This window comes from Chiloscyllium plagiosum, unplaced genomic scaffold, assembly GCF_037043375.1.
Source record: "Chiloscyllium plagiosum isolate Xiang-an unplaced genomic scaffold, Cpla_swu_hap1 HiC_scaffold_16, whole genome shotgun sequence".
NCBI lineage: Eukaryota > Metazoa > Chordata > Chondrichthyes > Orectolobiformes > Hemiscylliidae > Chiloscyllium > Chiloscyllium plagiosum.
In genome coordinates this window covers 44,012,986-44,025,721 of record NW_028270154.1, presented here as the reverse complement: position 1 = coordinate 44,025,721, position 12,736 = coordinate 44,012,986, and the positions used below count along the sequence as shown (strand labels likewise).

The 12,736-nt window shown below is 43.9% G+C and overlaps 1 protein-coding gene across 1 annotated transcript in view; it reads left to right on the top strand.

Moving 5' to 3' along the window:
• LOC122556650 (electrogenic sodium bicarbonate cotransporter 1-like) overlaps positions 1-12,736 on the top strand; it is a 116,686-nt gene that overhangs the window by 13,445 nt on the left and 90,505 nt on the right. The window contains exon 7 of the mRNA XM_043703637.2: positions 6,887-7,041. Within this exon, the coding sequence (XP_043559572.2) occupies positions 6,887-7,041 (155 nt within the window). The remainder of the gene's footprint in view (positions 1-6,886; positions 7,042-12,736) is intronic.

Genomic DNA, 12,736 nt, shown 5'->3' with positions numbered 1-12,736 from the left:
TTCTCAGTGATAAAGGTCAGGGGGTTGAAAGGTGCTTTCAAAAGAGTCATCAGGAATGGCAGCAGTGCATCTTTTAAATGGTAGATACTGCTGCAACTATGCGTCGATGGTAGAGGTGGTGAATGGAATGCCAATGAAGCTGGTTGTTTTGTTCTGGATGGCGTTGAGCTCTTTGAGTGCTGTTGGAGCTGTGCACATCCAGGCAAGTGGAGAGTGTTCAATCACATTCTTGACTTATGTCTAGTAGATGCTGGAATGATGTTTGGAGTCAGGAGGTAAGTTATAGGTCTCAGAATTCCCAGCTTCTGACCTGCTGTTGTGGGCACTATGATTATGTTACAGGTTCTGTTCACTGGAGCTGCATGTGTTAGGAATTAAGCTGGTTACCTGTTGAAGGTTTGTGCCAGACTGTGCTCACTCCAAGATTTCTTGAGGAAATGAGCAAGTACAAGGACTATTTGGGAAAGGATATACAAGGCCCATGGTTCCCCATGGTAGGCTCATTCAGAAAGTAGGGAGGCATGAAATGCAGGGAAATTTGGCTGTCTGGATACAAAATTGGCTGTCCCATAGAAGACAGAAGTGGTAATAAATGGCAAGTATTCAGCCTGGCGCTCGGTGACCAGTGGTGTTCCACAGGAATCTGTTCTGAGACCTCTGCTCTGTGATTTTTATAAATGACTTAAATGAGGAAGTAGAAGGGTGGGTTAGTACGTTTGCCGATGACACGAGGGTCGGTGGAATTGTGGATAGTGTGGAGACCTGTTGGAGGTTGCAATGGGACATTGAAAGGATACAGAGCTGGGCTGAGAAATGGCAGATGGAGTTCAACCTGGAAAAGTGTGAAGTGATTCATCTTGGAAGGTTAAATTTGAATGCAGATTACAGGGTTAAAGGCAGGATTCTTGGCAGTATTCAGGAAGAGAAGGGTTTTGGTGTCCACATCCATAGATCCCTCAAAGTTGCCACACAATTTGACAGGGTTGTTAAGAATATTTGTATCATTGATAGTCACAGGTGAGGTGCCGGAAGACTGGAGGTTGGCTAATGTAGTGCCACTGTTTCAGAAAGGTGGTAAGGACAAGCCTGGTAACTACAGACCGGTGAGCCTGACGTCGGTGGTGGTGGTGGTTGTTGGAGGGAATCCTGAGGGACAGGATGTACACATTTTTGGAAAGGCAAGGACTGATTAGGGATAGTCAACATGGCTTTATGCATGGGAAATCATGTCTCACAAACTTGATTGAGTTTTTTGAAGAAGTAACAAAAGAGGATTGATGAGGGCAGAGTGGTACATGTGATCTATGTGGACTTCAGTATGGCGTTTGACAAGGGTCCCTATGAGAGACTGGTTAGCAAGGTTAGACCTCAAGGAATACAGGGAGAACTAGTCATTTGGATACAGAACTGGCTCAAAGGTAGAAGACTGAGGGTGGTGGTGGAGGGTTGTTTTTCAGACTGGAGGCCGATGACCAGTGGAGTGAGACAAGGATCGGTACTGGGTCCACTATCTTTTATCATTTATATAAATGATTTGGATGTGAGCATAAGAGGTTATAGTTATTAAGTTTGCAGATGACACTAAAATTGGAGGTGTAGTGGACAACAAGAAGGTTGCCTCAGGTTACAACAGGATCTTGATCAGATGGGCCAATGGGCAGAGAAGTGGCAGCTGGAGTTTAGTTTAGGTAAATTTGAGGTGCTGCATTTTGGGAAAGCAAATCTTAGCAGGACTTGTACACTTAATGGTAAGGTCCTAGGGAGTGTTGCTGAACAAAGAGACCTTGGAGTGCAGATTCATAGCTCCTTGAAAGTAGAGTTCAGGTAGATAGGATAGTGAAGAAGGCGTTTGGTATGCTTTCCTTTATTGGTCAGAGTATTGAGTACAGGAGTTGGGAGGTCATGTTGCGGCTGTACAGGACACTGGTTAGGCCACTGTTAGAATATTGTGTACAATTCTGGTCTCCTTCCTATCGGAAAGATGTTGTGAAACTTGAAAGGGTTCAGAAAAGAATCACAAGGATGTTGCCAGGGTTGGAGGATTTGATCTATAGGGAGAGGTTGAAGAGGCTGGGGCTGTTTTCCCTGGAGCGTCGGAAGCTGAGGGGTGACCTCATAGAGGTTTATAAAATCATGAGAGGCATGGATAGGATAAATAGACAAAGTCATTTCCCTGGGGTGGGAAGTCCAGAACTAGAGGGCAAAAGTTTAGGTTGAGAGGTGAAAGGTATAAAAGAGACCTATGGGGCAACGTTTTCACACAGAGGGTGGTCTGTGTCTGGAAAGAGCTGCCAGAAGAAGTGGTGGAAGCTGGTACAATTGCAACATTTTAAAGGCATCTAGATGGGTATATGAATAGAAAGGATTTGGAGTGCTATGGGCCAGGTGCTGGCAGGTGGGAATCAATTGAGTTGGGATATCTGATTGGCATGGACAAGTTGGACCGAAGGGTCTGTTTCCATGCTGTACATCTCTATGACTCTAAGGCACATGGTGTGTTGGTTTTCATTAGCAGGGTTATTGAGTTTCAGAGCTGTGAGGTTGTGCTGCAGCTCTATAAAGCCCTGATTAGATCACACTTGGAATATTGTGTTCAGTACTGGTTGTCTTATTATAGGACGGATGTGGAAGCTTTGGACAAGGTGTAGATGAGATATACCAGGATGGTGTCTGGACTGGAGGGTATGTCATATGAAAAAAGGTTGAGGGAGCTAGGGCTTTTCTCATTGGAGCAAGAAAGATGAGAGGTGACTTGATAGAGTTGTACAAGAGGATAAGAGGCATAGACAGAATGGATAGCTAGAGACCTTTTCCCATGGTGGAAATGGCTATCACAAGGGGTCATAATTTTAAGGTGACTGAAGCAAGGTTTAGGAGAGATGTCAGTGGTTGGTTCTTTACACAGAATGGTGGGTGGCTCTGTGGAATGCACTGCCAGCAGTGGTAGTAGAGTCAGATATATTAGGGACGTTTAAGCGATTCTTGGATAGGCACATGGAAAATAGTACAATGAAGGGTATGCAGGTTAATTTGATCTTAGAGTAGAATAAAAGATTGGCACAACATTGAGGGCCGAAAGGCCTGTACTGTGCTGTACTGTTTTATGTTCTATGTATAAGTGAGCATCAGACAAGAGGAAGATATTGAACAACTATAAGACTGACTTGACCAACCTTCCAGTTAGTACAAGGATATTCCTCTAAAATTGAAATATCAGGGGTTTGAATAAGATACAGGATGTCTGGGACCCTAAATCTTATTCGGTGGCTGGAGAGTAGATTCCAAAAACAGTTTGCAGGGCAAATTGCTTGAGGCCAGGTGTCTGGTGGATGATGGAGAAGCAGCAGTTCACTGTGCAGTGTTGGGTTAGGGTTAGGGTGCATGCAGCTGGAAATGTGAACTGATAACCACGTAAATAAAATATAAAACAAATAAAAATAAAAAATATATAAATATTTTAAAAATTTAAAAACGGTGACCACCTGGTAAAGACAATGAGGCATCTAGAATCAGAAAACAATGTAACTCCGTTAAGAAAGAAACAGAGGAACCAGGGAAAAAAAGTCATGATTTGAAGATGCCGGTGTTGGACTGGGGTGTCCAAAGTTAACAATTACTCAACACCAGGTTATAGTCCAACAGGTTTAATTGGAAGCACACTTGCTTTCGGAGCGACGCTCCTTCATCACCTGATGAAGGAGTGGCGCTCCGAAAGCTAGTGTGCTTCTAATTACACCAGTTAGACTATAACTTGGTGTTGTGTAATTTTTAACAAAGGAAAAAAAGGTTGAATTGAATGGGTAAATTAAAGTCAAATCAGTTTTAGAAAGAAAAATAAGATGGTAAAAAATTGGATTAAGAGAGAGATAAGAATCAGAAAGGGAAAGAAAACAAAGATTCAGTAAAACAAAAGTATAGACTTTTTTTTTAATTACCAAATTTTTTCCCTAACCTGTTCATCAATATAATTACACACCTTTAGAGCAGGTGGAACTTGAACCCAGGCCTCTGCAGTCCAGGGGTAGGGACATTACCACTGCACCACAAGAGAGCTCATAGTAACTTTTGGAATGAGACTCTACAATTTAAATTGTTTGCTTTCTGGGCTAGAGAAAATGATTGTTCTTTAGGTACATTAATCTTCTTATTAAGGATATTTACATCATTATTTATCAGCCTTAACTTTCTGAGCAGCGTTAAGTGGGCAATTAATATGCAAATACAGCAACGACATGAAATTCATGGGATAGTTGGTGCTGTTTAATTGAGATTAGCAGTGGATTGGTATAATTCTTCTTGCGACATTTGACTATTTACGAATTATGAAGAATCTTTGCCTTATCACAAGTTGCTGGACAATTTACACACTAGGAACAGCATGTACGTGAAATTCAGAGTTATTTTGTTGGCAGTTTTTGAGCCTTTAGTTTTCAATTTGGTGCAGGCTTTATCACTTACTTTTGAGAGAGAGAAGGTTTTTATTTGTCATTTCTATCAAATGCAGCTGATACAGTTAAAAATGAGACAGCGTTCCTACAGGACCAAGGTGCTACATGGACAGCACAAACTACATGACCATACAAAGAGAGACATAAAGTGCAAAACACATAAATTCAAGTGTAATAAAAGAATGATAATTAATAGGCATCGTTCAAGCAGCAATTCAAAGTTGTGCAAAGAGTTTCAGATGGAAAAGAGTTCAATCATACAGTGTTAGGGAGCCTGATGTCTTGGTGGAAGAAACTGTTGCACAATTTGGTTGTGAGAGACCAAATGCCTGCCAGATCTTCTGCCAGATGGCAGGAGGGGGAAGAGTTTGAGCGAAGGGTGTGTGGTGTCTTCCACAATGCTCTTAACCTTTTGGATTCAGTGTGTGGTGTAAATGTCTGTAATGGAGGGAAGAGAGACCTCGATGATCTTCTCAGCTGTCCTCACTATCCGTTGTAGGGTCTGACGATCCGAGACGGTGCAATTACTGAACCAGGCAGTGATGCATCAGCTCAGGGTATGCTCAATGAACCCTCTGTAGAATGTGGTGAGGATGGGGGTAGGAGGTGGGCTTTCCTCAGCCTGTACGGAAAGTAGAGATGCTGCTGGGCTTTCTTGGCTATGGAGCTGACGTTGAGGGACCAGGTGAGATTCTCCGCTAGGTGGCCACCAAGACATTCAGTGCTCTTCACGATCCCCATGGGGGAGCCGTCGATGTCCAACAGAGAGTGTTGCTCCATGCCATCCTAAAGTCAACACCATCTCTTTTGTTTTGTCCACACTCAGAGACAGGTTGTTGGCTCTGCACCAGTCCATTAGCCACTGCACCTCCTCTCTGTATACTGACTTGTCGTTCCTGCTGAAGAGACCCACTACAGTTGTGTCATCAGCAAACCTAATGATGTGATTCGATCTGTGCATTGCTGCACAGTCATGTGTCAGCATGGTGAACAGCAGTGAACTGAGCATACAGCGGGGGGGGGGCCGCCTCCATGCTCAATGTGATCGTGTTGGAGATTCTGTTCCCAATCCGCACTGACTGGGGTCTCCCAGTCAGGAAATCCAGGATCCAGTTACAAAGGGAAGTATTTAGGCCCAGCAGACTCAGCTTTCCAATCAGATGCAGACGATTGATAGTATTAAAAGCAGAACTGAAGTCTATGAACAGTAATTTAACTTAGGTGTTCTTCTCCAAGTGGGTATGGGCCAGATGGAGGGTGGTGGAAATGTTATCATCGGTTGAGTGGTTGGGATGATACGCAAACTACAGGGTGTCCAGTGAAGGGGACAGCAAGGTCTTAATTTGCCTCATCATGACCCCCTCGAAACACTTCATGATGATGGGTATTAGTGCAATGGGGTATAATTCATTGAGACATGATGTTGAAGTGTTCTCGGCATGAGGACGATGGTAGCAGCCTTGAAGCACATTGAAACTATGGCACAGCTCAGGGAGATGTTGAAGATGTCTGTGAGAACATCAGCCAGTACGTCAGAGCATCCTCTGAGCACTCTGCCAGGGATGTTATCTGGTCCAACAGCCTTATGTGAGTTGACTCTGCATATGGTTTTCCTCACGTTAGCCGTGGTAAGACACAGCACCTGGTTATTGGGAGGGGGATGGGCTTTCTCGCTGCCATGTCGTTTCGTGCCTCAAACTGTGCATGGAAGTTGTTCAGCTCATCCGGGAGGGAGGCATCACCAGCACAAGCATACGATGCTGTTCTGTGTTTGGCGATGGCCTGGATGCCCTTTCGCATGCTCCGCATATCGCCACTGTCCTGAAAGTGGCTGTGTATTCTCTGTGCGTGTGCACACTTTGTCCCTTTGACGGCCTGGGTCTGCTCGGCCCTCGCTGTTGTTAGGGCTGCCTTGTCATCTGCTCTGAAGGAATCACGGGTCCTCAGCAGTGCACACACCTTTGCGGTCATCCTCGGCTTCTAGTTGGGATGAGAAGTGATGATCTTGGACACAGTGATGTTGTCAATACACTTGTTAATGTAGCAAATCGCTGACACCGTGTACTCCTCTAAGTTGGTGGAACCGCATCGTTTGCCGCCTCTCTTAGCACGTGCCAGTCAGTGCGGTCAAAACAGTCTTGAAGAGCAGAAATGGCTCCTGCCAGCCAGGTTTTCAACTGCTTCAGAACCGGTTTGACACCTCTGACGAGCCATCTGTATGCTAGGATTAGCGTAGCAGAGATGTGGAATAGAATTTCATAATTCTTCCAACTTTAGAAACACAAAGATATTCTCCAACTTTCAATTAATATTTATTTCCTTCCAGATCTTCAGCAAATAATCTAAAAGAGTTTTATTTATAGTTGGCATTTACTTATAATGAATTATTCATTCTTTTAATTAGTTGATTAATGATTGCTGATAATATTATTTTGCAGTTATTCCACATTGTGGCATTCAAGGCAAAATTGAGGGAAGACCTACTGGCTGGAATTGATGAGTTCCTTGATGAGGTAACTGTACTGCCTCCAGGGAAATGGGATCCCACTTTACGGATAGCACCACCAAAAATACTTCCATCGCCACACAAACGGTAAGTGCCAAATGAATTGGTTTTTTTCCTCATCACACACATAAATCCACTAATTATGCTGGAACATTTTAACCACTGGATTCTTCCTAATCTCACAATAGGAAAAGAATCCACCGATCACCAGAGAAGCCATGAAATTGGTCTGAGATGGTATTTTACAGAAGAATAGACCTTTTCTTTCTAAAAGGCATTGTTGTCATCTCTATAAACCTCTAACAGCAAGTTGAGATTAATATTTAAGTAATTTCTTAAAGCTATTCTTTCAAAATAGCAGAAGGACATGACGACTTTGGAGACGGTGCAGAGAAGGTTTACCAGAGTGTTGCCTGGTCTGGAGGAGTTTAGTTGTGAGGAGAGGTTGAAAAACTCAGATTGTTTTTATTGGAAAGACAGAGACTGAGGAGCGACCTGACAGCCATTGACAAGATTATGAAGGACATAGGTGGAGAGTCAGAGACTTTTTCCTCATGGTGAAAAGGTCAACTACAAAAGGGCACAGGTTTAAAGTGAAAAGGGGAAAACTTAGGGAAAAAATGTGGGGACAAGTTTTCACACAGAGGGTAATGTGCCTGGAATGCACTGCCAGTGGCAGAAGCACATATCAGACATCAGTGATGTCTAAGGCGTATCTTGATAGACATACGAATGTGAGGCAAACAGAGTGACAGCTACTTCACATGGGCAATAAGTAGCAGGTCTAAATAAGGATAGGAATCTGTGCTGTGCTGTATTGTATTGTATTTGGTTTCCTATAGAAAGAACAACAATGAAGTAGGACTTGGGTGGATAGAATAAATGTTTTGAGTGGAATTTAATTGAGGTGATATGAGTGAAGGACTGGTGAAAGCCCCAGGCCACCTTGTGGGGAAGGCCCACCTCTGTACTTACCAATCAGGCAAGCTTTTTCTGGGAATCAAGGACACTGGGAGAAGAACGCTGTCTCCTGATTTCTACCAGCCAAACTGAGGCTGGCAACTATCTGATACAGACTGACATAGGACCTAGACTGCTGTGGGCTCAAGTCCCATTCCAGCTATAGCACAGACACTATGGACTGAATGGCCTCCTTATGCACATTAGTAATTAATTGAATCTATAATAGTGATTTCAGTGAGAAAGCTCTAATTGTGGGAATTCTCCAACACACTGGATAATATTTATTCCCTCAACCAACTTGACTAATACAGAAAATATAGCCATTTATGTCACTGCTGTGTGTGGGACCCTGCAACATTCGGTGCCACATCGTCTCACAACCTAACTACAATTATAATTGAAAAGTACTTCATTGACTGTGAAGTGTTTTGGGACATGCTGAGGCTATGAAAGTCAGTATCTAATGTTTGTCCTTTTCTAACGTCCTTTCTCACATTCTGTCCCACCGATAACAAATTTTTGTTCATGTTTTTCCTTATGATACCTGAAGGATATATGTTCATTCAGAATATTTGGAACTTTGTGATCATCCTCATTTGTAAACCAATTTCTAGATGTTACTGCTTTCAATTTTGTTCTGCAAGAAATTATTCTGGTCTTTACATCATTTTCCTTCACTTCTCTGTTCTTGCAAACTATTGGCTTCCTTTCAAACTTTCTTATTCTCTAAAGTTCCCAAAAGTGTGTCACTTGCAAATCTGTGCCATCTTTCCTGCTGTTCTTTGTTTGAACTCCTCTAATTTGGTTTCCATCCATGTGCACTGAAATGACTCATTTCTAAAAATCACAAGTGACATATCATATGACTCGTGCACATTTGTGTCTGTCTGTCTGTGGTAAGTTATCACTCTTTATGCATCTTGAACTGTGTGCCAACTATGTGGACACAGATGACCACACCATCCTCCCCCAACACCTCCACTCTGTTATCTAGTTTGATAGGACTACTCTCAACAAGGTTAATGCCCATCTATCATTATAGCCAAAATAGCTCCTGCAATGGTTTAGCTTCCCAGCCTGCACCATGAGCTCAGGAGCTTCCAAAGATGTATCATTGGACAGGTAAGCTTTTACAGTTTAAATCTAAACCTCAACATCTATCTACTTTGAACATTCAGGCAACAGGAGACAGTAACTCAGGGAACTTATGTTATAAAGTAATACTTAATAAAGCAGGATAGTATCTTTACAGGCTTACTACATTTCTTATTTTCCAGTTTAGATGAGGGCAAGGGTTGATGCTTGGTCTCCAATCTCTTCCCAATACCTCTGTCATTTTCAAATATCCACAGGACAGCAAAGTATTCTAATTTCACTTTCAAACTTGGTTTATACTCTTGTCAATGAAAGCTGGTTCTTGTTAACTCTTTCCATGCACTGCAAGATCAATAACATTATTACATTCAGATTAGCCTGGATGAGGCCAGATTTATTTGTAATTAGCTCAAGGGTGCATGATCAATCTGTGATTCGCTCTTGAGGTTAGGTTAGATTCCCTACAGTGTGGAAACAGGCCCTTCGGCCCAACCAAGTCCACACTGACCTTCCAAATAGTAACCCACCCAAACCCATTTCCCTCTGACTAATGCACCTAACACTATGGGCAATTTAACATGGCCAATTCACCTGGCCTGCACATCTTTGGACAGTGGGAGGAAACCGGAGCACCCGGAGGAAACCCACGCAGACACGGGGAGAATGTGCAAACTCCACACAGATAATTGCCCGAGGTTGGGATTGAACCTGGAACCCTGGTGCTGTGAGGCAGCAGTGCTAACCACTGAGCCACCGTACCACCCCATTGATGGATATTGACTGACGTCAGGTATCCAGCTAACTCATGATTGATTCCTTCAGGTGTCACTTATCCATGGGTCCATTCTCTTTTAATTATGGCTTATTTTTAGCACTTTTTGAGACAAAAGGATATTTTATGATATTTCATTGCTCTATTCTGCATCCAAAGTATGGATATATATAAGCATGAAACCAAGAAACAGGAGTAGGCCTTTTGGCCGTTTGAACCTGATCCACCAGTCAATATGAAAATGGCTGATCCTGTACCTTAATACCATATTTCTGCTTTTTCTTGATACTCCTTAATACCTTGAATATCTATAAAGTTATCAAACTTTTTCTTGACTATACTCAATGAACTGGTCTCCATAGCCTTCTGTGACAAGAGGTTCCCTGGAATAACCACCCTGTGAATGAAGAAATGTTGACTTATCTCAGTCCTAATGGCTTAACCCGTCTCCTGTGACCCCTGGCTCTAGACTCCAGAGAAACAGGTTGAAACTTTATTGCTGGAACAGCACAGCAGGTCAGGCAGCATCCAGGGAACAGGAGATTCGACGTTTCGGGCACAGGCCCTTCTTCAGGAATGAGCAGAGAGTGTTCAGCAGGAGAAGATAAAAGGTAGGGAGGAGGGACCTGGAGGAGGGGCGTTGGAAATGTGATAGGTGGAAAGAGGTCAAGGTGAGGGTGATAGGTCGGAGTAGGATGGAGGCGGAGAGGTCAAGAAGAAGACTGCAGGTCAGGAAGGCGGTGCCGGGCTGGAGGGATTCGGCTGAGACAAGGTGGGGGGAGGGGGGATGAAGAAACTGGTGAAGTCCAAGTTCATCCCCTGTGGTTGGAGGGTTCCCAGTCGGAAGATAAGACGCTCCTCCTCCGACCGTCGGGTTGTTGTGGTTTGGCGGTGGATGAGTCCAATGACCTGCATATCCTCGGTGGAGTGGGAGGGGGAGTTGAAATGCTGTGCTACAGGGTGGTTGGGTTGGTTCGTCCGGGTGGCCCAGAGGTGCTCTCTGAATCGCTCCGCAAGTAGGCGGCCTGTCTCCCCAATATAGAGGAGGCCACACCGGCTGCAGCGGATGCAGTAGATGATGTGGGTGGAGGTGCACCTCCACCCACATCATCTACTGCATCCGCTGCAGCCGGTGTGGCCTCCTCTATATTGGGGAGACAGGCCGCCTACTTGCGGAGCGATTCAGAGAGCACCTCTGGGCCACCCGGACGAACCAACCCAACCACCCTGTAGCACAGCATTTCAACTCCCCCTCCCACTCCACCGAGGATATGCAGGTCATTGGACTCATCCACCGCCAAACCACAACAACCCGACGGTCGGAGGAGGAGCGTCTTATCTTCCGACTGGGAACCCTCCAACCACAGGGGATGAACTTGGACTTCACCAGTTTCTTCATCCCCCCTCCCCCCACCTTGTCTCAGCCGAATCCCTCCAGCCCGGCACCGCCTTCCTGACCTGCAGTCTTCTTCTTGACCTCTCCGCCTCCATCCTACTCCGACCTATCACCCTCACCTTGACCTCTTTCCACCTATCACATTTCCAACGCCCCTCCTCCAGGTCCCTCCTCCCTACCTTTTATCTTCTCCTGCTGAACACTCTCTGCTCATTCCTGAAGAAGGGCCTGTGCCCGAAACGTCGAATCTCCTGTTCCCTGGATGCTGCCTGACCTGCTGTGCTGTTCCAGCAATAAAATTTCAACTTTGATCTCCAGCATCTGCAGACCTCACTTTCTCCAGAGAAACATCCTACTTGTATCTAATGTATCCAGCTCTGTTAGAATTTCATATGTTTCAATCAGATCGCTTCTCATTCTTCTAATCTCTTATGAATACAGGCACAATCAAACCAATCTCTCTCCATACTAGAGTGCTGCTAACTCAGTTATCAGCCGAGTGAACATTTGCTGTACTCCGTCTATGGCATAAAATCCTCTTTTTGATAAGAAGACCAAAACTGCACATGTGGTGCAGTGCAATACTCCAGCTGTGGTTTCAGCAAGGCCTTGTATAGGTACAATAAGTCATCTCAACTTCTAAGCTCAAATCCTCTTCTAATGAAAACCAACATACTGTATAATTTGCCTTCTTCATTGTTTGCTGAACCTGCTTGTTTTCTTACACTGACTGGTGTTCAAGGACGCCAGATCTCTATTGTATATCCACACTTCCCAATATATAATCATCTAAATAATACACTGCATTTCTGTTTTACACACAGAAATGTATAACCACATTTATCAGTATTATACTGCATCTGCCCACACACTCAACTTATCTAAATCACCTTAAAGCCTCCTCGCGTTCCCCTCACCACTCTCAAACACACCCAGTTTTCAATTGTCAACAAATTTGAAATATTGCATTTGGTCCCCTCATCCAAGTAATTCATAGATTATCGTAAATATTTGGGGTCCAAGCATAAGTTGACTCCTGGTTTGGCAATATCTTGATTATATAAATCATAATCTTGTTTTTAAATTTATCCATAACCTCACCCCTTCAATTCTGAAACTTGCACCACATTCACAATGCTCAGGTGATGGCCTAGTAGTATTATCGCTGGACTATTAATCTAGAGACCCAGATAATGTTCTGGGGACCTAGGTCTGAATCTTGCCTTGGCAGATAGTGGAATTTGAATTTAATAGAAATCTGGAATAAGAAGTCTAACAATGGCCAGTAATTCAATGTCAATTGTTGGGAAAAGCCCATCTGGTTCACTAATGTCCTTTAGAGAAGGAATTGACTATCCTTACCTAGCCTGGCCTACATGTGACCCCAGACACATAGCAATATGATCGAATCTTAAACTGCCCTCTGGGCAATTGGGGATGGGCAGTAAATGCTGGCCTAGCCAGTTACACCATCACTCTGTAAATGAATTTTAAAAAGCCCCCTGTGCTTCTCATATTTTGCTTTTTGTGAAGCTCTGATTTTCTTCAGTCGCAAG